Source organism: Danio rerio, chromosome 19 (assembly GCF_049306965.1).
Source record: "Danio rerio strain Tuebingen ecotype United States chromosome 19, GRCz12tu, whole genome shotgun sequence".
Lineage (NCBI taxonomy): Eukaryota > Metazoa > Chordata > Actinopteri > Cypriniformes > Danionidae > Danio > Danio rerio.
Window position 1 is genome coordinate 4,145,376 of NC_133194.1, and position 24,493 is coordinate 4,169,868.

Here is a 24,493-nt window from a genome sequence, read left to right on the forward strand (position 1 = left end):
GTGTGTGACTAAAAGGTAGGCAATATCTGTTTCCATCCAAATATATTAAATAAATTTATGTGCAAAACTGGAATATTGTATAAAAGATGCGAATAAGGCAGCGTTGCCATCCAACGAGTCAAAGAGAACAAAATCGTCACTTCCTGATTAACTGGCGCCAAATATCAACAGTAAAAACAGAATTTACTGTGATAGAAGAGCGTCAATTATTTATTTAATAGCCTAAATGTACTTGCGCCTCAGAAGACAATGAACACTTGGGGGCGTTTGAAGCCATGAGACGCAGAGACTCCCGATGCTCGTAGTCTAATTATATACACTAATACTAAAACAGTTAAGGCATTTTAGAATGACTAAAACAACATTTAAGACGTGGTACAGTGTGCTCAGCCTGCTGGTTTGTCCATTCATACACATTTTTATCATCATATGAAGACCTTTTTTTAATGTACTAGTGTAATTTGTTCAGTAAAAGTGTTTCCATCGTAGTTTATGCGCATATTTTCTATCGAATAAAAGTTTATCCTGCTCAATTTTGCGTGTTTTTATGCATATTTTCAAAAGTTAAGTGCATCATGATGTTTCCATCAATCGTTTTTATGCGCATATCCAAAATGAGCATTAAAATAGGTGTGTGGAGACGTAAGGCTAAGGCGAGAATTACCGCTTTGACTTTAAAAAAGGGGAGGAGACCGACAGAAACTCAGAGTTTAGAGAATAAAACGTGCTCCTGACCAGGTTAGATTCACAGAGTAAGTTACCACGGTAACTGACTCTAAGTTAGTTACCTCCCTTTTAGAAACAGGCTTGACTTACCCTGCTTTCCCGAGTTTAACAAACCTGCCATTTTGAAACGGAAAACCCAGAGTTTCTCTCATTTCAGGGTTAAAATACTCTGAGTTTTCACTTAACCTCCTTTCTAAAACAGGCCCGAGGACGTCAAATTAGCTTCATATATGCCCTATGTACACAACATTAGTTGTTTTTGTATAACGGTCAAGTGTATTGTCTTTGTTAAATAAGCAAATAAAAATAAAACAAGAACACATTAAAATGAAATATTCGGAATCTGCTTGTACATGACACGGCTAAATTTGTGAATGAGAGAATGAATGAATGAATTAATGGATTAAAAAATTAAGAAAATGAGATAAATGATCCTGTGGGTTAGCATACAGGAGACAGCATACAACCAAACACGGAGTAAAACTGCAATAAATAAAAAGAATAAAATGCATCACTCTATTTGTATGAATCAATGTGTGTTTATTTAGATTCTGTAATTACTCCAGTTTAAGCCATATTTTAATATTTACATGGTTTTCTCTGGTAGATGAGAAAGAAAATTACACTGCATGTGGATTTAAAATATGCAGCTAAATACAACAGACTGGAACAAAATATAAAAAATATTTTTTTTTAAACATTAATTATATAAATGAGTTTTTTTATCAAGTTTCACTAATGGTGAAAATTTATTTATTGTAATTGACAGGTGTGATGATCAGAGGAGCTGAGTTTTTACCGTTATCATTAGGTTCTGGGCTGAAATATGGGTAGAGTATATCAGTGAAAGTCTGACCAGTGAAAGAGTAGATATTAGAGCTGGACTCCACATCATAAAAGGAGACCAAACCCTCCTCATAATCCACAAACACACCGACCCGCTGCGGCTTCACTTTCAGAGACAGAGAGACAAGAGAATCAGCACAGGCTTTATATTCATTCCCATTCCTCAACCACACAGTCCAGAATCCATCACTGGGACTCAGTATGAACTCTCCCTTCCTGTCTACAGATTCTCTGGCCACTCCTAAAGTCCAGTCAGTCTTTTCCTTCACCTGCACCTCATAATAAAATCTCCCTGAGGAGAATCCCTCCTTTCCCAAAACATCTTTATATGTATCAAATCTCTGTGGTGTGTCTGGGAGTTCCTGCTCAATGTCTCCACATGTCACTTGTTTTCCATCATCAGACAGGATGAGATATGGATTAGCTGTATCAGGATCCAGAGTCACATCCACTGAGAAAACACAGAATATAAATCACAGTTTCACAGTATAAAGTCTGCTATCTGTCAAAGTCAACTTCAGCACATTATGTGCCAATATTTAAACATGAAAGAGTTTTGCCAATATATGCATTAAATGTAGCAACAGTCAGATATACATACATGCAGTACTAAAGTGTCACACAAATATATAAATATGAATATATGAATAGTGCTATTATTATTATTATTATTTATTATCTAATGTGGTACTGCACATACATTTTGTAAAAATGAAATATTATTATAATAGCTACTAGGGATGTAACGGTATCAGAATTTCACGGTACGATAATACCTCGGTATGAATGGCACGGTACGGTATTCACTGAGTAATTTACAGGAAAAACAAAACTAATGAAAAGACTCGAAAAAAGTGCCAAAAGTGTTTATTTACATTCGCACTGAACATATCAATGACATACAAATTAGCCATCTATCTGTAAGTTTCCAAACAGGAACTTCAATTTTTCAAGTTTAATAACAAAAAAACTATTAAACCATATAAAAAAAAATAAAGTTTCAATTTAGTATTGTTGAAAACTCATCACATTCAACATTTAATCACTCACTCACTTAGATAGAGATGGGTTTTTAAGGAAAATTATCATATAACTATAATCTGGTAAAGCTGGGATCTCTGGGCATGTCCCCTGCAACAGGAAACAGAGACCCTGGGACAGAGACCCTGGGACAGAGAGATATGATTTAGCCAAGGTTGACAGCAGTGGGTAACGCTGTGCATTGTCTTTCCACCACTTGAGAAGACAAGCCATGAGTGAGATAGAGGTCTCTTTGCAGTACAAGTCAATGTCTGCATCAATCTAACAAGTGTGCTGTGTTCTGCAGTCCCCATGACTGTTTTTAGTCGTATTCCTCGACTTATATTTCACCACAGTCTGGCAGTGCCTGGATATTGTTTTTTTTCTTAGTCTGTCACCTTTTCTCCTTTTTCGTATCTTTTTAGAGAGAAACCGAAATGCTTCCACACATCCGATTTAAAACCCGCTTTAGGTTCGATCATTTCCAGCTCTTTTTCTTCCCCGCTACTAGCAGCACACTCCATTTCCGCATTACTGGATCTGTAGTGACAACAGACCGCAAATGATGATGGCCACGCCTAGGCTGATGGGAATTGTAGTTCCCGCTACCTCCCGTTCACTTCATTCGCTTAAGCAAACTTTTCTCAGAAATATAGTTTTATTGAGTCATGCGTCTACGGTAATATTAAAAAAAATACTATTGCGATATGACGATATTTACAATATTGTTACATCCCTAATAGCAACTATTGTAATAGCAAAATAGCTCTAAATTTACTGATATTTCACCGCATTCATGAAGCAGAGAGTGTATGAGTGTAAACTAGTGTAGTTCAGCACACTGTACCTGCATACTGCTGCATCCACTTCAGCTCTGCAGACACTGATGACAATAAAACATGAGGAGATCTTTAAGATGTTTTCATCTCTTTTTCTGTGCTGCTCTATTGATTTGCACATAGTTGTTCATGTATGCTTTTAGGACAGCTTTTGAAAAATACCAATGGAACATGTGGAAATAAACATATTATCTTTGACAAGCAATTAACGTGACTGCAAGATTAATTTACTGCATGTTTTCTAAAATAAGAGATCATTCTGACATACCAGTTTGACTGAGTTTCTCCTCTACAGTGTCCTTCAGTTGATCTAAAGCTTTTCTCAGAGTCTCCAGACTATTATGGGTTTTCAGACTGATCTCATTCCAGTTCCTGGTGTCTGTAGGTCTTTGCAGTGATGAGTAACTCTACAGCAGGAGAGAGAGGAGAAAGCCTTCAGCATGCGGAGTGTTCTGGTGTGTCATTGCTCAGAGAGATGTTGACTGACCTGTAGGAGGTGGAGGTGATCTTCAGTGTGTGAGAGCTGCTCCAGCTCAGTGTTTCTCATCTTCAGCTCAGTGATCTCCTGCTCCAGCTCTTCAATCAGCTCTTTCTCCTGTTTCTCTGCTGCTTTCTGCTGCTCCTCCATCATCTCCAGCAGTTCAGTCTGACATCTCTCAATGGAGCGGATCAGATCAGTGAAGATCTCCACATGAGCTGCTTTCTCCTTCTCCGAGTTTATCTGCTCAAACAGGTCAGACAGAACATTATTAGTGGAGTTTGCTGAGACAAGAATCTGTGCTACTGTTACTCATACTGCAGTGTTTTAGAGGGGTTCAAAATTCTTAAATTGGAGATTAAATTTAATCTTGAACCATTTTGCACTGTTTATTTTATAGTCTTTGGTCTTACCAAGCATAGTGTGATATAATATACCTCAGTATATTAATAAACACAATATAAATTCACATATCAAACACTTAAATGCCATTTGGATAAAATGTATGCTCTCTTCAAACTGTATTATTATGCCATGGCTGTTGCTCAGTGAAGTGATTGGTAGTCTTTAAAATGAGAGTTATTTTTCAATTTAATTTAATATCCTGATTACACAACATAAATAAAATAACACATCAATATGTCAGCAAGGTTCGTAATATTTTTGCGTCCCCTTAAAACATTTCTGTTGTTTATTCATACATTTTCTTGTCAGCTTAATCCCTTTATTAATTGGTGTTACGTGCATATTTGTATGCGTTGTGACCACCTTACTGCACGTTTCTTCAGTTAGCGTTGTGACCAATTTGCAACAGGCGTGCTGTCAAATTGATGAAGATCATTCCTTTATTTGCTGGTGTTTTTTTTGTGACTGCATGTACTTTCTTAAATTGCTCTTGGCCACTATACAAATTAGAACAGAGGTCTTAAATGAAAATAGAAATGGGGAGAGCTTATAACTTTCAACAAGGATTAAACAGTCAATAAACTCACTTTTCTGACTCCTGCTGAGTGTTTGACTTGTTGAATCTTCTTGATTCTGTCCTGGATCATCTGCTGCACGTCTTTCTGTGTCTTCATCAGTTCAGTCTATAGACAGAGAGCCGAGTCAGCCGACACATTTACAATAACAGAGATTTATGGTCATCTGGGGAAACTTGCATCATGTTTTCATACTAAATATACTCAAATAATTTCCCAGACATTTTCAACAAAATTTGTGTTCAGTGGGCATCTAAAAGATGTCTAAATTTAAAAGGCTTGGCGAAAATGCCCAACACTAGAATGTTTATCAAATACACAGTTTAGACAGACTTCACATGTGTACTCATTCATTTCTGTGTATTTGATAAGTAGTCCAGTTTTGGGCTGTTCTTATGGGCTAATTCTTATTAGATTTTTACAGAAAGCTTATATTAAGCACTATTTTAGCCAAGACATTGGCATAGACTTCTTTTAAACATAATATGACCCATACAAAATCAGCGTTTACTGCATCTACCTTCTTCTCTTCACTCTCCTCTTGTACAGGAACAGTGTTGTGATTTTTGTGGTCGGTCACAAGGCAGTACAGACACACACACGTCTGATCGTCTCTACAGAAGAGCTCCAGAGGTCTGTCGTGTTTCTGACATATATAGTCCTCCAGATTCCTTACAGGATCCATCAGTTTGTGTTTCTTTAATCCTGCCACTCTCAAATGAGGCTCCAGGTGAGTTTGACAGTAAGAGCTCTGACACACCAGACACGACTTCAGGGCTTCCAGCTTTCTGTCCACACAGACGTCACACACAACTTCAGCCTTTTCCTCAGGCCTCTTCTCCTTACAGTGCTCTGAGATCTCTCTGAGTGTGGTGTTAATCTTGAGATCAGGTCTTTGTGTGAATGTTTCTTTACAGTATGGACAGCTGCAGGTCTGGCTGTTGTTCCAGCACTTATTCAGACAGCTCCTGCAGAAGTTGTGTCCACATGGAGTGCTGACCGGATCAGTGAACACCTCCAGACATATTGAGCACTGAAGATCCTCAGACAGTGGATTACTGGAGGACATATCTAGACAGAGAAATCACAAATCTTTTTCATTAACTGCAGATTAAACTGATTTAATTACATCTCCCAAATAAGAAAAAGGTTTTCTTTGGTCATTGAATAATGACCTGAAAGTATTTGGTCTTGCTTTTGTTGCTGTTGGTTAAGATTCTTGCTTCTCCACGTAGCCCCCTATCAAAAAAAAAAAAAAAAACAGAAATGCATATTTTATTCATGCACTACATAATCTGATCAATTGATTTTAATGCATAAAATGTTATAAACAATCTTCAGTTTATATTTCTATCTCTTACCTGACAGTTTCAGATGTCCACAATAATCTCTGGATGACTCTTGGCAATTCTGTCATTTAAAGAATTGAGGTAAGTTTCTTTGTTGAGGCAAAGTTGGTTTTATATTCACATATTCAAACTTTCTCCTTAGGTATTATTTGCAAATTCTAAATAGGGAAATTATATTATCTGTCAATGTATATCAAAGCACACCATAGTCCACAGTCAATGAAATAATGCTAATGTTATTTTGAAGTCATACTTACATGAGATTTCAGACCTCATATTCCAAGTAGTGTGGTAGGGACCATTTCACAAGACAAAATTAACAAATGTGTGAATATAAAACCAACTTTACCTCAATAAGTTCGTTTTAAATTCACACATTTGGAAATTTCTCCATAATATCATTATTTCATAATAGTATTATTTGCTTATTTTTAGTGGTGAAATAAGCAGCTAAAGACGTGAACATTGTTGTACGTAACGTTAAAATAGCGCTAACAATGTTGTTTGGAAGTCATACTTGCATGTAATTTCAGAAAGAATAAAGTAACGTTACCATGGTAAACAATATAGCGACGGTATCACAAATTGTCACTGAATGAATGTGCGAATATAAAACTAACTTTACCTCAGTGTTTAAAGACGTCCATTTTAGGCGTTGTTTCAAGTTAAGTTTCGGTTTTTCGAATAAATTACTACGGCGTCAGAGGTCGTCCCAAATTATCACGTGTACGACTTTTTTCATTCCTGGAGTTAATCCGCTAACTACTCATGAAAGTTGACGCATAAACACAGCAAAGTCCTATGAGCTCGTAAACTTCCGGTACTCGCCACTAGCAGCAGAACAAAGATTTGAATCTCAACCAACCGAATGACAGACGTATACTGACGTCGCTCTTTTGATTCCTCTCATAAATCCTCTTTAAAAAATATTTCTGACGAATATATTGTGTTGTTGATTAAGATAGATTCACTTTCTCTGGATCTCACATTAAATATAAAGTGATTAACAGTATGCAAACATAAATTACTTTTGCGTTTTTCTTTCTTTCTTTCTTTCTTTCTTTCTTTCTTTCTTTCTTTCTTTCTTTCTTTCTTTCATTTTACAACTTTCTGTAAGCCACTGTGCTCAGTTAATTTATATAAATTTATAAGCAGAGTTTTGAATTAGGCTAGCAGCTCGCTTCCAAAGGTTTCCAGTAGAGGCCGCCATTTTCTTACAATTGCATGTTTTCATCAATGCTACTCGTTTGGACAAGGTGCGTGATTCTATGCTCTTTAGAAAGACTAAACAACAGGACAAAAAAATTTAATTTCCCTTTTTTTAACTATACCATTGTTTATGTGTGGTCTTGTTTTTATTTTTGTCATGAAGATTCCCTGCGTAACCTGTTTACATGACATCTTACATTATTGTGCTATCTGGCTGACACTGTAAAACACAAGAAAGACCTCATTAATTATTATATGAACTTTCTGTATTTTCTGTCTTATATTCTGTTTCCCTGCTGAAAAAAACAGCTTAAACCAGGCTGGGCTGGTTGGTTGGTTTCAGCTGGTTGGCCAGCCTGGTTTAAGAGAGATTTTGTCCATTTCCAAGCTGGTTTCTGTTATTTCCAGCCTTGTCTTAGGTGGTCAGGCTGGGAGATGACCAGCTAAACCCAGCTTGACCAGCCTAGAAAGACTGGGAGAAGCCAAAACCAGCTATATCTCCAGCTTAAACCAGGCTGGTCAAGCAGCTTTTTCCCCCGGCAGGGTTCGGAAACTGGCCTATTCTGCATGACTGAAGCTCTATAAATGACAGTGTTCAGCTTTTCCACATGTGACTGCTGCTTTTCAAATTATGGGTTGCACTTCCTGTTTGGGGAACTTCCATTCAAAAGAACTGAAACAAATAATTTAGAATAAAAGTTGTTCAACAAAGTTATCCATATAGACAGTGAAAACTATGTGAGACGTATTTGCAGCTGTGCTTTTTTATTTGACATGAAATTATTATTATGCTTGGTCTATTATTATTTAAGCATGTGGCATACAGTACATTTAACATGTCCATAATACTGCTGTAGTGTATAATTCATGCCAAGACGGACATTGACATTTGTTGATTCAAGCTAATCCTTAATAGGCACTATGTTAGCTAACAGCTACAGATGTAAACAACAAATCTGAGCCTCTGACAGAATCTTTCATCTCTCTGTATGCTTGAGAATGCCTGAAAAACATCAGTGTTTTGTTATCTACAGCAGCAGATTTGCCTAAAGTTTATTTGCTGTTTGACAGCAGATGACAAGTTCAAGATAAAATCTGGAAGCCACAAAAACGCCAGTGTTGTTTTCTGTAGATGTGATGCTGCTGCCTGTTTGTTCAGCGAGCTTAGATTTACTTCAATATTTGAGTCAGTTTGTTCTGAAGCACGACAAAGATGGTGTACAGATATAAATTATCCACCTAAGAACCATTTTTATTTACACATTTTAAACCATATCATATAGTCTAGACCAGGGGTGTCCAAACTTTAGGGTCGGTGTCCTGCACAGTTTAACTCCAACTTCATTTAACACACCTGGAGGTTTCCAGTACACCTAGAATGGGCTTGGTTAGCTGGTTTAGGTGTGTTTAATTGGGGTTTGAACTAAAATTTGCATGACACCGGCCCTCCAGGACCGAGTTTGGACACCCCTGGTCTAGACACAATCATGACGTGCTATATATTCAGTTTGAAACCTTAAATTTGTCAATAAAAATGACTTGTAACAAACAGAAATGTAACAGTTATGGTGGTCCCTCTCCGTTGATGTCAACGCTTCAGCAACAATATTCTCAGCCACACCCCTTTTGTTGTTAGCCCCGCCTTTCCCCTTATTTTCATTGAGGAAATTAACAGTGTGGATGTTGATTTTTTAAGTGATATAACAACAATAACATCTATTCTATATTGATTGAGATTGAGGCACACAATGACAGGCACATGGGAACTGATGGGTGTTTTGAGCCAAAACTTTACAGGCACATTCTGGAGACACAAAAGTCTTATATCTTATTAACTCTTGAAAAAGGGCTAAAAGAGGTGCCCTTCAAATTATTTTTAACCCTGTCTTGATATTCTTTGGTCTTCATTTGTGTAATTTTATTTATTTTTTGTCATTGTTTATAAGTCATTAGTAACTCTGAATTTCACACTGAACTGTTGTGATGGCATAGTTTTACCTTCATTTCATAGTAAGATTTGAGTCCAGCTGCTACTGTAATCGTTCAATAAAGGTGAAGGGAAATAAGGCAACATATTAGAGTACTAACTTGAACTAACGAAAGAGCTTGGAATGCAGGAAAGAAGTAAAAAAGTTAAAAATAAAAATTAAGCAACACAACAGCATTTAGTAAACTCTCTATTCTCTTCTTCTAGGCATTGCATGTTTTAATTTTTTTATTTAGGATACATGGTTAAATGCTGATATATGAAAAAAAAATTATATTGTTTTGAAACAGAATTTGTTTAGAAAAAAAACATTTTTAAAATATACACTTTTAAAATTCTTTGTAACTTTAATATTCCTTTAATCAGCCTTTCTTCAAGAGTGTGATAAACATCATTAGACTATATTTGGTGTTTTTAAGGCCATAAAAAAGACACTGAAAGCCTAATTGTTTAGCAACATTTCTTTTTGTAAGTATATTGCTGTACAGCATGTTTTAGAAAGATATATGGGGTGTAAAAAATGTAAATAATTCAGTCATGAAGAATAAGATTTTATTTTAATGATTTATTTTGATATGAAGCAAGCAGCCAGAAATACCTTAAACTGAAGAACAAAAGGGCAGCCTGAGAGGGAACACATGCAGAAACTGAGCTCAACGTGAAAGTAACACACTTATATTAAAGTTTACAAATCAAAACACCTATTAGAGCTATAATCCAATGAATGGAGTAAAATAAGTAGATACTAAGTAGTAATAGTAATCAAAATATATGTATTTGTGTTTGGCACACTGAGAAGGAGGGAGTACAATCACTTATTCTAACTTACAGGTGTGATGATTAGAGGAGCTGAGTTTTTACCCTTATTATTAAAGGCTGGGCTGAAATATGGGTAGAGTTTTTCAGTGAAAGTCTGACCAGTGAAAGAGTAGATATGAGAGCTGGACTCCACATCATAAAAGGAGACCAAACCCTCCTCATAATCCACAAACACACCGACCCGCTGCAGATTCACTCTCAGAGACAGAGAGACAGGAGAATCAGCACAGGCTTCATATCCATTCTCATTCCTCAACCACACAGTCCAGTATCCATTACCGGGACTCAGTGCGAACTCTCCCTTCCTGTCTACAGATTCTCTGACCACTCCTAAACTCCAGTCAGTCTTTCCCTTCACCTGAACATCAAAATAAAATCTCCCTGAGGAGAATCCCTCCTTTCCCAGGACATCTTCATATCTGTCAAATCTCTGTGGTGTGTCTGGGAGTTTCTGCTTAATGTCTCCATGTTTCACTTGTTTTCCATCATCAGACAGGATGAGATATGGATTAGCTGTATCAGGATCCAGAGTCACATCCACTGAGAAAACAGAATATAAATCACAGTTCCACAGTATAAAGTCTGCTATCTGTCAAAGTCAACTTCAGCACATTGTGTGCCAATATTTAAACATGAATGAGTTTTGACAATATATGCATTAAATGTAGCAACAGTCAGATATACATACATGCAGTACTGAAGTGTCACACAAATATATAAATAGTACTATAATTATTTTATTATATATTATATAATGTGGTACTGCGCATACATTTTGTAAAAATGAAATATTATTATAATAGCAACTTTTGTCATAGCAAAACAGCTCTGAATTGACAGAGATTTTACTGCATTCATGAAGCAGTGAGTGTAGACTAGTGTAGTTCAGCACACTGTACCTGCATACTGCTGCACCCACTTCAGCTCTGAAAACGCAAGGTGACAATAAAACATGAGGAGATCTTTGAAATGATTTTATCTCTTTTCTTGTGCTGCTCAATAGGGTTGGGTGATGTCGACCAATTTGGCATTGTACGATGTCTAATGTGGAACATCGTGATGGACAACGCATCGTCATCATTGGCGGCGCCGAATTGATTATGTAAGAATAATTAATTAAATCACAATTAATTAATTATTAGTAGCTTACTGTTTCAACTAGCTGACGCGCATAGTCTTTGTTTAACCACAAACAAATCATAAATAAATAAAGATAGGTTGCACACAAATTACCACCTGTCAATCACTTTTTCTGAGGGAGGTTGGTCGGTAAAAAGGTGCACAACCAACCGTATCTGAGGTTTTCACTAAAATGACTAAGTACAAGTGTGAAAGTGAAATACTGAAGCAGTGTACTGATGCTGTGACACATTACCTGATAGATTTAAAAGACTGAAGAGTCGTTAGATAGAGACAAGATTAATTAAATATCACTTTTAACAACTATAGTGAGATGAGACGTGCACTGCTCTCTGGAGCTCAGATGAGTGCATGACAGTGTGTGTGGCTGTGGCTGTGGTTGTGTGTGTGATCACGTGATATGTGTTTTCAGTGGACGGAGGGCTGTTTAGAAATGCTAGGCAAAACATGTGGGTATGGATCATTTTCGTTCTAAAATGTCATTTTTAAACAGGGCCTGAGTGTGTATTTTTCGCGAGCGGGTTTGCGACGGGGGCGCAGCATCGTGTTGTCTATTGGCCTTCGGCGATGGACGACGGCATCGTCTATCAGCCCAACCCTACTGCTCAATTAGTTTGCACACAGTTGTTCATGTATGCTTTTAGGACAGCTTTTGTAAAATACCAATAGAATATTTAGAAACAAACATTTCACCTTTGACAAGCAATTAACGTGACTGCAAGATTAATTCACTGCATGTTTTCTAAAATTAGAGATCATATTGACATACCAGTTTGACTGAATTTCACCACTAAAGTGCACTTCAGTAGATCTATGGTTTTTCTCAGAGCCTCCAGACTATCACAGGTTTCCACACTGATCTCAGGCCAGTTCCTGGTGTCTGCAGGTCTGCACTGCAGGGATGAGTAACTCTACAGCAGGAGAGAAAGAGGAGAAAGCCTTCAGCATGGGGAGTGTTCTGGTGTGTCATTGCTCAGAGAGATGTTGACTGACCTGTAGGAGGTGGAGGTGATCTTCAGTGTGTGAGAGCTGCTCCAGCTCAGTGTTTCTCATCTTCAGCTCAGTGATCTCCTGCTTCATCTGTTTAATCAGCTCTTCCTCCTGTTTCTCTGCTGCTTTCTGCTGCTCCTCCATCATCTCCAGCAGTTCAGTCTGACATCTCTCAATGGAGCGGATCAGATCAGTGAAGATCTCCACATGAGCTGCTTTCTCCTTCTCTGAGTTTATCTGCTCAAACAGGTCAGACAAAATATTATTAGTAGGGTTTGCTGAGACAAGAATCTGTGCTACTGTTACTGTAGAGGGGTTCAAAATTCTTAAATTGAAGATTAAATATCGTCCTGAACCATTTTTCACTGTGTATTTTATAGTCTTTGGTCTTACTAAGCATGGTGTGACGTAATATACCTCAGTATATTAATAAACACAATATAGATTCACACATCAAACACTAAAATGCCATTTGGATGAAACATGCTCTCTTCAAACTGAAAACATGGCAGAATATCCCATGGAGCCCACTTTGCAGGGCATTTATAGTCAAATTTATGGTGGCAGAGAGAGCTTAACGCGCTGCAATTTAAGAAAGCACATGCAATATTTTGTAATTGCATGTGCTTTCTTAAATTGCTCTTGGCCACCATGCAAACTAGAGCAGACGTCTGAAATGAAGAAAAATGAGGAGAGCAGTGGGGCACGAGGACCAAGATTGAGAAACATTGGCCTATAACTTTCAACAAGGATTAAACAGTCAATAACTCACTTTTCTGACTCCTGCTGAGTGTTTGATGTCTTGAATCTTCTTGATTCTGTCCTGGATCATCTGCTGCACGTCTTTCTGTGTCTTCATCAGTTCAGTCTATAGACAGAGAACAGACACATTAACAATAACAGAGATTTATGGTCATTTGGGGAAACTTGCATCATGTTTTCATACTAAATATACACATATAATTTCCCAGAAATTTTCAACAAAATTTGTGTTCAGTGGGCATCTAAAAGATGTCTAAGCTTAGACGGCTTGGCGAAAATGTCCAAGACTAGGATGTTTATCAAATAAAGAGTTTAAGCAGACTTCACATGTGTACTCATTCATTTCTGTGTATTTGATAAGTAGTCCAGTTTTGGGCTATTCTTACGGGCTAAGTCTTATTAGATTTTTACAGAAAGCTTATATTTAGCACTGTTTTAGCCAAGACGTTGATGTTTAGATGTCTATTAGACTTCTTTTAAACATAATATGACCCATACAAAATCAGCGTTTACTGCATCTACCTTCTTCTCTTCACTCTCCTCTTGTACAGGAACAGTGTTGTGATTTTTGTGGTCGGTCACAAGGCAGCACATACACACACACGTTTGATCATCTCTACAGAAGAGCTCCAGAGGTCTGTCGTGTTCCTGACATATATAGTCCTCCAGATTCCTCACAGGATCCATCAGTTTGTGTTTCTTTAATCCTGCCACTCTCAAATGAGGCTCCAGGTGAGTTTGACAGTAAGAGCTCTGACACACCAGACACGACTTCAGGGCTTTCAGCTTTCTGTCCTCACAGACGTCACACACAACTTCAGCCTTTTCCTCAGGCTTTTTCTCTTTATAGTGCTCTGAGATCTCTCTGAGTGTGGTGTTAATCTTGAGATCAGGTCTTTGTGTGAATGTTTCTTTACAGTATGGACAGCTGCAGGTCTGGCTGTTGTTCCAGCATGTATTCAGACAGCTCCTGCAGAAGTTGTGTCCACATGGAGTGCTGACCGGATCAGTGAACACCTCCAGACATATTGAGCACTGAAGCTCCTCAGACAGTGGATAACTGGAGGAGGACATATCTAGACAGAGAAAAAAAATCACAAATCTCTTACATTAACTGCAGATTAAATTGATTTAATTACATCTCCCAAAAAAGAAGTTTTTCTTTGGTCACTGAATAATGACCTGAAAGTATTTGGTCTTGCTTTTGTTGCTGTTGGTTAAGATTCTTGCTTCTCCACGTAACCCCCTTTCAAAAGAAAAACAGAAATGCATATTTTATTCATGTACTACATAATCTGATCAATTGATTTTAATGCATTTAATGCATCTCTTACCTGAAAGTTTCAGAAGTTTCCACAATAATCTGTGGATGACTCTTGGCAATTCTGTCATTTAAAGAATTGAGGTAAGTTTCTTTGTTGAGGTAAAGTTGGTTTTATATTCACATATTCAAACTTTCTTCTTAGGTATTATTTGCAAATTCTAAATAGGGAAGTTATATTATCTGTCAATGTATATCAAAGCACACCATAGTCCACAGTCAATGAAATAGGGCTAATGTTATTTTGAAGTCATACTTACATGAGATTTCAGACCTCATATTCAAAGTAGTGTGGTAGGGACCATTTCACAAGACAAAATTAACAAATGTGTGAATATAAAACCAACTTTACCTCAATAAGTTCGTTTTAAATTCACATGTTTGGAAATTTCTCCTTAATATTGTTTCAGAAAAGTATTATTAGCGAATTCTTAGTGGTGAATTTAGCAGCTAAAGACGTGAACATTGTTGCACATAACGGTAGTCAAAATAGCGCTAACAATGTTGTTTTGAAGTCATACTTGCATGTGATTTCAGAAAGAAGAAAGTAACGTTACGATGGTAAACAATATAGCGACGGTGTCACAAATTGTCACTGAATGAATGTGCGAATATAAAACTAACTTTACCTCGGTGTTTAAAGTCGTCCCTTTCAGGCGTTGTTTCAAGTTAAGTTTGGGTTTTTCGAATAAAATACTACAGTTGTGTCAGAGGTCGTCCCATATTTACACGTGTGCGACTGATTTATTTCAGGAGTTTGTGTGTTATTCCGCTATCTCTTCCTAAATGAAAGTTGACGCATAATTTGTTTACGTATTGACATAAACTCATATCGACCTTAATCTAATAAAAATGTTCAAGTTTCATGTTTGCTAATGTTTTAAACACGTATTTAACGTACCTCTTAATCTTGTCGCGTTTGGTGTGGTGTGATGATAAAGTTCTGGAGGCGTATAATAATACTGCCTCCCCCTACTGGACACCTCAGGAACAACAGGGGCTTAAAACTGCCGTAGATCTGTGTAGATCCAAGTCTGCAGTGTCCCCCTCCATAAACACAGCAAGGTCCATATTGAGCTCGCAAACTTCCGACAGGCGCTACCAGCAGCAGAACAAACATTTGAATCTCAACCAACCGAATGACAGACGTATACTAACGTCGGTCTTTTGATTCCTCTCAAAAATCCTCGTTAAAAAACAATTTCTGACGAATATATTGTGTTGTTGATAAAGATAAGATAAAGATTAACTTTCTCTGGATCTCACCTGAATATACAGTGATAAACAATATGCAAACATGAATTATTTTTCTTTCTTTCTTTCTTTCTTTCTTTCTTTCTTTCTTTCTTTCTTTCTTTCTTTCTTTTTTTCTTTCTTTCTTTCTTTCTTTCTTTCTTTCTTTCTTTCTTTTTTTCTTTCTTTCTTTCTTTCTTTCTTTCTTTCTTTCTTTCTTTCTTTCTTTCTTTCTTTCTTTCTTTCTTTCTTTCTTTCTTTCTTTCTTTCTGCAAGTAACTATGCTCAGTTAATTTAGAGTTTTGAATTAGGCTAGCAGGTCGCTTCAAAAGGTTTCCAGTAGAGGCCGCCATTTTCTTACAATTGCATGTTTTCATCAATGCTACTCGTTTGGACAAGGTGCGTGATTCTATGCTCTTAAGAAAGACTAAAAACGGAACAAAAAAACCCGAATTAGCTTATTTGTTAACTATACCATTGTTTATGTGTGGTCTTATTTTTATTTTTTTCATGATTCCCTATTTAACCTGCTGACATGACATGCTAGCTCACATTAGTGGTATCTGGCTGACACTGTAAAACTCAACCCTACTGAAAAAAACTGCTTAAACCAGCCTATTCTGGTTGGCTGGTTTTAGCTGGTCGACCAGACTGGTTTTAGAGGAGTTTTGGCCATTTCCAGGCTTGTTTCCAGCCATTTCCAGCCGGGTCTTAGCTGGTCAGGCTGGGAAATGACCAGCTAAAACCAGCTTTATCAGCTTAGACGGCTGGGAGTCCAGCCAAAACCAGCTATGTGAAAGCTTAAACCAGGCTGGTCAAGCTGGTTCTAGCTGGATTTAGCTGGTCATTTTCCAGCTAAGACCAGGCTGGAAATGGCTGGAAATGGCCAAAACCCCTCTAAAACCAGGCTGGTCAACCAGCTAAAACCAGCCAACCAGCCTAGACTGGTTTAAGCTGGATTTTTCAGCAAGACCTGATTAATTCATCTATGAACTTTCTGTATTTTCTGTGTTATATTCTGTTTCCCTGCTGAAAAAAAAAAACAGCTTAAACCAGGCTGGGCTGGTTGGCTGGTTTTAGCTGGTCGGCCAGCCTGGTTTAAGAGAGATTTAGGCCATTTCCAAGTTGGTTTATGTTATTTCCAGCCTTGTCTTAGGTGGTCAGGCTGGGGGATGACCAGCTTAACCCAGTTTGACCAGCCTAGAAAGGCTGGGAGAAGCCAAAACCAGCTATCTCCAGCTTAAACCAGGCTGGTCAAGCAGCTTTTTCCCCCGGCAGGGTTCGGAAACTGGCCTATTCTGCATGACTGAAGCTCTATAAATGACAGTGTTCAGCTTTTCCACATGTGACTGCTGCTTTTCAAATTATGGGTTGCACTTCCTGTTTGGGGAACTTCCATTCAAAAGAACTGAAACAAATAATTTAGAATAAAAGTTGTTCAACAAAGTTATCCATATAGACAGTGAAAACTATGTGAGACGTATTTGCAGCTGTGCTTTTTTATTTGACATGAAATTATTATTATGCTTGGTGTATTATTATTTAAGCATGTGGCATACAGTACATTTAACATGTCCATAATACTGCTGTAGTGTATAATTCATGCCAAGATGGACATTGACATTTGTTGATTCAAGCTAATCCTTAATAGCCACTATGTTAGCTAACAGCTACAGATGTAAACAACAAATCTGAGCCTCTGACAGAATCTTTCATCTCTCTGTATGCTTGAGAATGCCTGAAAAACTTCAGTGTTTTGTTATCTACAGCAGCAGATTTGCCTAAAGTTTATTTGCTCTGTTTGACAGCAGATGACAACAATCAAGTACAAGATAAAATCTGGAAGCCACAAAAACGCCAGTGTTGTTTTCTGTAGATGTGATGCTTCTGCCTGTTCGGTGAGCTTAGATTTACTTCAATATTTGAGTCAGATTGTTCTGAAGCACGACAAAGATGGTGTACAGATATAAATTATCCACCTGAGAAACATTTGCATTTACATATTTTAAACCATATCATATAGTCTAGACCAGGGGTGTCCAAACTCGGTCCTGGAGGCTCGGTGTCCTGCACAGTTTAGCTCCAACTTTATTTACACCTGCCTGGAGGTTTCCAGTACACCTAGAAAGGGCTTGATTAGCTGGTTTAGGTGTGTTTTATTGGGGTTTGAACCAATGACTGTAAAAAATATGGACGACGCGACAGCCCCTTTTGCCATTGAACGCCTTGAGGGCAAAACGCCTGCTTGACGGGCACAAACTGTCGCAAAAGACTGCTGAAATTGGAGCCAGACATGCGCAGAAGGACTGTCTGATGGAGCCAGAGGAGGAGCCGCGATAATGAGCGGAGTCGAGCTTCCAACCAAACGCTTTATGTAAAATCAACCACGCCCCCCGAACTTCTCACTCGACTGCCGGTGTCTGCACTATAACAAACGCTCACTGATGTAAATAGAAGCACTTACATTAAAAAAACACAATAATATACGGTTTAAAAACGGTGTGATGTAAGCTGTTAAACTTTAATAAAAGCAATACATGGTGGACTGCAGAAATAAACGATCTTTTATACACTCTAGCCTGAATATGAGCACAAATAATATATTCTCTTATTGTTATATTTGTTGTTGGTATTTGTTATCTTCATAGGGGTAGAAATAACACTTGTAAAATATGAACAATAACATATAAACAACACATACATTTTTAGAAAGGTTTTTATTTTTAATTAGCCATCAACAGAACCCAAAATATAGCCTACACACCATAACGATTTACCATGCGGGAACAATCGTGCGTTTAGAAGATAAATACAGCAAGATTACTAAATATCAACAGGATATTTACACATCCCAACCCTGCAATTTGTCAATTTGTGCAAAAAAACTTTGCACTATTAATACAACGTCTATCTGCTGTAACATCACTAGTATATTGTTTATTCATTTTCGCTTGAATTGTTTATTTATTAAATTTTTTTGCCTCCGTTTTCATTTGGTTTATTCGATGCCTTCATTATATCTGGCAACGAGGAATTTACATTCTTTTTAATGTTAGCTGGAGTGTTCAAATAAAACGCCAACAAAATAAATGTGATGTAAATAAATAATATCTAACATTTACAGCTCTATTAGGTTATATAAGATTCGATTTCAAGAACGTTATAATGATTTATAACAGCAAATTCAGTAGATTACTTAATAACATGCCAAAACTTAAAATGCAGAGACGTCCTATAAAGCAAGTTCAAATAACCTTACAGGAGATCAACGTGGAGATTATTATTTAAACACAAAGAGAATTACTGCTAACGATCTCCTGTATACCCCGTACTTAAATGGGTTTATTTTATTGTGCAGTTTTATTGTCATTTTCGTATTTATTATTATTATTATTTAATACTTGTGCAATCGATACAGGTTTATTGTTATTTATTTTGTCCTTAATTTAAATAATTGCTATGCTGTTTGCATCTTTATTCAAAGGTTAAACTCAGTGATACACTTTGCGTTCACATAGTAGCATGCGTTTGTTGTTATATCAACAAAAATGGGTGTAATAACGTTAACAAATGTGAGGGTTTTATGAGGGCATCAGCGCATAACCTACTCGCGGCGTCGCGGGCTGATTCCGGCTCGCATGCGGCAGCGCCTGCTCGCTCGGCCCCCGCATCTGGCTCAATTGACTCAGGCTGGAATCGGGCAGTAAGTCCAGGCATCCGGAGTAGGTCCAGCAGAGGTAGTCAGTCTGAGGGGTAAGTCTCCGGCAGGCAAGAACTGGCCCCAGTGTATTTTGCTATCTGGGTGGCTAGGCGTGTATTAGCAAACTAATAAAGCCCGAAAAAAGCTCTGACCTTAGCGAATAAACAGTGTTCCACCAGATCATGTATGTCAGAAACTGTAGTTTACTGCTGAACTCATTTTGTCATAGTAAAATATCACAGAAATCGAGTAATAACACTTCAGTCTTCTGCCGAAGCTCAGACGCCGCGCTTTGAGAAACTGTCAATCACAGCTGTCAATCACGATGACACGCCCAGCATTAAATTACTGCTAAAAACAAACTGTTTACAAAAATGAAGATCTGCACCTATTTCAGCACAATAATCAGTGCCTTAATCGACCAGAACTATCTTTCGGGACATTTTATTGCAAGTGTAATTAATTTTTTTATTTGGGCTCAAGTCTCCTTCATTAACACGGAGGAGGCGGGCTTTATGACTTGTACTGCAGCCAGCCCCCAGGGGGCGATCTAACGGCCGAAACCTTCACTCAAACGCAGGCTTGCGGCACACTTGGTTTGAACTAAAATTTGCAGGACACCGGCCCCTCCAGGACCGAGTTTGGACACCCCTGGTCTAGACGCAATCATGACATCCTATATATTTAGTTTGAAACCTTAAATTTGTCAATGAAAATGACTTGCAACAAACAGAAATGTAACAGTAGTGGTGGTCCTTCTCTGTTGATGTCAACCCTTCAGCCACAATATTCTCAGCCACACCCCTTTTGTTGTTAGCCCCGCCTCTACCCAATATTAGATTTCAGTTGGAAGTACAACATACTGAAATTTTCCTCTTATTTTCATTGAGGAGATTAACAGTGTGGATGTTGATTTTTTTAAGTTATATAACAACAATAACATCTATATTTTGAGAAAAATATGTAAATTATGGTTATATAGCAATACAATTGTTTTAACAAGGATATCCTTGTTATATATAATAGTTATTTAAAAATATGTAAAATATAAAGAAAAACTAATAGATTTTAAAGGTTGAATATTAATGTTACGTCATCGTTATTGTGAATAGTGTGAAAAAATATGGTTTATATTACTTAATCTATGGCAATATAAAGTCTTATGTGGTCACCAGAATTTGACAGATTTCTCATGTTTTGAGAGCAACTTCAAATTTAAAGTTCATTTGGAGGCTTTGATTTTAGAGTAAAATAGTTTCAGTTAAACTAGTTTTTATTATTATATTTTCTTTTTTCACTTTAACAACAAACCTGTTGACATCAGTTTGACGCTTCAACAATATTTGTAGCCACGCCCTTTTAATGTTAAGGCCACGCCCCCTACTCAATATTCAGCTTCAGTTGGAAGTACAATATACTGAAATAAATTTATATATGGAAAAAATGTATTCATAAATGTAAATGGGCTGTGAAAAAAAAACAAATTTTACTCACTTTAAAATAGAAATAAGTCATTACCTATGCACGATACAAGAAACAAAAAATACCAAATCAAAAAGAACTGTTAATTATTTTAAAGCCTTAAATTTTGTTTTTTGAATAATTGTTGTTGTGTGTTTTTTTTTTCTTCTTTCTTCTTATATTGTACTTGATTGGATTTTAATATAATGTTGTTATTGCCCTTGTATAATCTGTGTTCTAAAATTGCGATTAAAAAAAAAAAAACATACTGAAATAAAAGTCTCAGCAATGTCCAGTTCACACAGGCAAGGAACATTTTTCGTTCTTATTTTCTTTGATTAAATCAACAATGTTGGTAAAAACAAATTTCTATAAAAATTGCTGGACAACAATATTTTTTTCATTTACGACAATTCTCAACAAATTTTTATAGCGAGTTCTGACCATTTCCTGTAAAATATTGACAAATTGGTAAAAATTGGCTGTTTATTTTCATGGGAAGAGTTCAAAAGTATAACATCCATTCTATATTTTGAGAGAAATGGGCTGTAATATTATAAATGTACCAGATTCTCAGTTTGTGATGCAGCACAAGCTTTTTTCCGCCTTTGATTTTTGTCAAAGCTAAAGTCTAATCAAATACAACAAAACAACATCATAAATATTGTGAAAAGTTTGAAAAATATGATTTATATCACTCAAATTATATGTGAAGGCTTATGTTGTCGCCAAATACAGTATGGTAATGTTTAGTACTGCACCCAATCAAAACCTTACCATTTTCATTACAATTATCTACAATATATCTACAATTACAATCCACATTACCATGATCTACAGTTGAAGTCAGAATTATTAGCCCCCTGAATTATTAGACTCCCTGTTTATTTTTTCCCCAATTTCTGTTTAACAGAGAGCAGATTTAACACATTTCTAAACATAATAGTTTTAATATTTCATTTCTAATAACTGATTTATTTTATCTTTGTCATGATGACAAATAATATATGACTAGATATTCTTCAAGACACTTCTATACAGCTTAAAGTGACATTTAAAGGCTTAACTAGGTTAATTAGGTTAACTAGTCAGGTTAGGGTAATTAGGCAAGTTATTGTTTAATGATGGTTTGTTTTGTTGACTATTGAAAATAAAATAGCTTAAAGGGGCTAATAATTTTGTCCTTAAAATGGTGTTTAAAAATTAATAACTGCTTTTATTCTAGCCGAAATAAAACAAATAAGACTTTCTCCAGAAGAAAAAACATTATCAGACGTACTGTGAAAATTTCCTTGCTCTGTTAAACATCATTTGGGAAATATTTAAAAAAAGAAAAAAGTTCAAAGGGGGCGAATAATTCTGACTTCAACTGTATATCTAAAACAATGATACATCACATTAAGTAAATTTTTTTTGAGATATCAACTTCAACTTTGGAGTTTAAATCTTTTCTGATGTTTAATAAAATAAAATATGTAGTTTTTTTTAAATATATTTTTTCACTTCAGAAACAATCCTACAAGTGTCGTCTTTAAAACGAGGCCAAGCTTATTATAGGTCACTAAGGTGTTACAGTCATTTAAGTTGTAAGTGTCATTTTCACATTAATGTTAGATAAAAGCTTAATATATCTTGTTTTGACACTGATAAATGATAATGCACTCATTCCAGTTGGGTGATGTTGACATTGACACACAAACACACATTAGTTTATGTCACAAATAGTAAGAACAAAACTTATATTTGACATATTTTGGCATTCACAGCTTAAAAATTCCCTGCTATGAATGGTAAAAACTAAGATGAGAAAGTGGAAACTATTAAATAAATCTCTCCACATAGCATTTTGATTATTGAAAAAGACTGTGATTATAATCTGAATTGTGTGCAGATTGTGTTCAGAGGAAAGTTGGGTGCATCCCCTTCACAATACGCAGAGAAAGATAAGCATGATGTGCCAAAACAATGATAAGTCTGATAAGTGCATGTAGGTGTTACTGATTCATGCGACAGAGAACTGGTATTTTACCAGGGCTGAAAAAGACATTTATACACAAAAGGTTTTGACATGGGTCATTTTTTTACAATGCAGGGACGTCCCAAATGAGCGTGACCTTCATTCACTCACAGTACATGACATTCAAAATGTCATTTAAATTAATGTGTACAATGCATAAAAATTTGTAATAATGCAGATTTTTAAAGACCTTCAACATTGGTTTTATCAGTACAAAAATTTAAGTAAAAAATGTAATATAAATTAATGACTGAATAATTCAAATATGCTAGTGCAATGTTTAAAAGTCATGAAATAATCCACAACAAAATAAGCAATAAAATAAAGTAAAGCTATAAAAAAAATGTTTGTTCTTTTATGTTTATTAAATTAAACTAGGGCAAATACTAGTAATAAATAAAAGTATTTGCAAGGTTTTTAAAAAGTTTAAAATAAGTAAATAAATACTACATTTATTTTACATTTTTAAAATTAAGAATATAAATAATAAATTGAAAAAATAAATCCAATTTTATATATATATATATATATATATATATATATATATATATATATATATATATATATATATATATATATATATATTTTTTTTTTTTTTTTTTTTGAACACTTTTAAAACCTTGCAAATACTTTTAAGATCATTTAAAAAAAATGTATCATTATTTATTTATTATTTATTTAAGTAATATTCATTGGTTTTTTAAGTAATATTCATTGGTAATATTCAAAGTTTTTTATGTAAAAATACATAAAACATAAGTAATTAAATGAATAAAAGAAATAAAAATAAATTAGTATAGTTAGTAAAGTGAAATGTAGGGACATTTGACAGCAGAGAAAAGCAGCAGCAGGTGGGGACTTCACCAATAAGCGAAGTAAGCAGCCACAGGGAATTGGGAGGCCCCAACCAAAGTCAAGAAGCTTATTTAAATTATATAGCTCTATATTATATAGAAGTTTTTCATAATATGTTATAAAATCTGTCCATAACCATTAAGATTTTAATGTTGTTACTTATTTTCAAAACCGAGGCCCCCATGAATAGTGGAACATCTGTGAGCATTTGTGAGGGCCAGTTCAAATAAAAGAATATTTCCCAGTGAACAGAGATGATGAGCGGATCATGGTTATTATACAATGAGAAAAGTGACAGTGCTATGTGTTTTTGCTGTTGCATCTTTGGTAACTGGTCCAATATGGCAATGAGTACAGTTTACAAAAATAATAATAATTAAAGCTGCAAGCAGCGATGAAAGGGACCTCGCACCCGGGATCATCGCTGCCCGGTGGCCCCAAGATGACAGAGAAAAGCAAACAATATTCATTTAAGGTGATATATATATATAAAAACCTGAGAAAATCAGATTTATGCCAATCTTCCTCCTGTCAGCAGGTGGCGCTATGCCTGTGACTTAATATTGGCATGTTGATGTCTTCAGGAGAGGAATCTCATCTAACCTGTGAATATTCAGGCAGATCAGATATTGTTTGGCTGAGTTATAAGTAATTTCCTGTTGCCAGCAGGTGGCGCTATAACTGTATCTGGATATTGGCATGTAAACGTGTTCAGGTCAGGACTGTTATCAAACATGAGAATTTTGAGGCAGATCGAATCA

The 24,493-nt window shown here is 36.1% G+C and overlaps 2 protein-coding genes across 7 annotated transcripts; both read right to left on the reverse strand.

The window, feature by feature from the left end:
- Nucleotides 1-1,251: 1,251 nt before the first annotated feature.
- btr22 (bloodthirsty-related gene family, member 22) lies at nucleotides 1,252-7,041 on the reverse strand. 5 transcript variants are annotated; one of them, XR_012394844.1, is made up of 10 exons: nucleotides 6,864-7,041; nucleotides 6,496-6,509; nucleotides 6,251-6,299; nucleotides 6,065-6,128; nucleotides 5,410-5,960; nucleotides 4,902-4,997; nucleotides 3,919-4,152; nucleotides 3,700-3,838; nucleotides 3,440-3,579; nucleotides 1,252-2,023 (listed from the first exon to the last, which is right to left on the reverse strand). XR_012394844.1 is itself a non-coding variant. In XM_073931390.1 (10 exons), exons 5-10 carry the CDS (start codon nucleotides 5,956-5,958, stop codon nucleotides 1,476-1,478), a joined length of 1,602 nt encoding a protein of 533 aa, XP_073787491.1. In that variant the 5' UTR covers nucleotides 5,959-5,960; nucleotides 6,065-6,128; nucleotides 6,251-6,299; nucleotides 6,496-6,509; nucleotides 6,864-7,041; the 3' UTR covers nucleotides 1,252-1,475. The 5 variants fall into 5 exon arrangements, 3 of the variants coding, with proteins under 3 accessions (XP_073787491.1, XP_073787492.1, XP_073787489.1); XM_073931390.1 differs by having other exon boundaries at nucleotides 3,440-3,475; XR_012394843.1 differs by lacking the exon at nucleotides 6,496-6,509.
- Nucleotides 7,042-9,984: 2,943 nt separating this feature from the next.
- btr18 (bloodthirsty-related gene family, member 18) lies at nucleotides 9,985-15,397 on the reverse strand. Of its 2 annotated transcripts, none has more exons than XM_073931392.1 (9): nucleotides 15,368-15,397; nucleotides 14,480-14,530; nucleotides 14,328-14,391; nucleotides 13,668-14,221; nucleotides 13,156-13,251; nucleotides 12,387-12,620; nucleotides 12,163-12,304; nucleotides 11,153-11,179; nucleotides 9,985-10,793 (listed from the first exon to the last, which is right to left on the reverse strand). In XM_073931392.1, the coding sequence occupies exons 4-9, from the start codon at nucleotides 14,217-14,219 to the stop codon at nucleotides 10,255-10,257; spliced, it is 1,590 nt and encodes a 529-aa protein (XP_073787493.1). In that variant the 5' UTR covers nucleotides 14,220-14,221; nucleotides 14,328-14,391; nucleotides 14,480-14,530; nucleotides 15,368-15,397; the 3' UTR covers nucleotides 9,985-10,254. The 2 variants fall into 2 exon arrangements, with proteins under 2 accessions (XP_073787493.1, XP_073787494.1); XM_073931393.1 differs by having other exon boundaries at nucleotides 15,096-15,397.
- Between the last annotated feature and the right edge of the window lie 9,096 nt (nucleotides 15,398-24,493).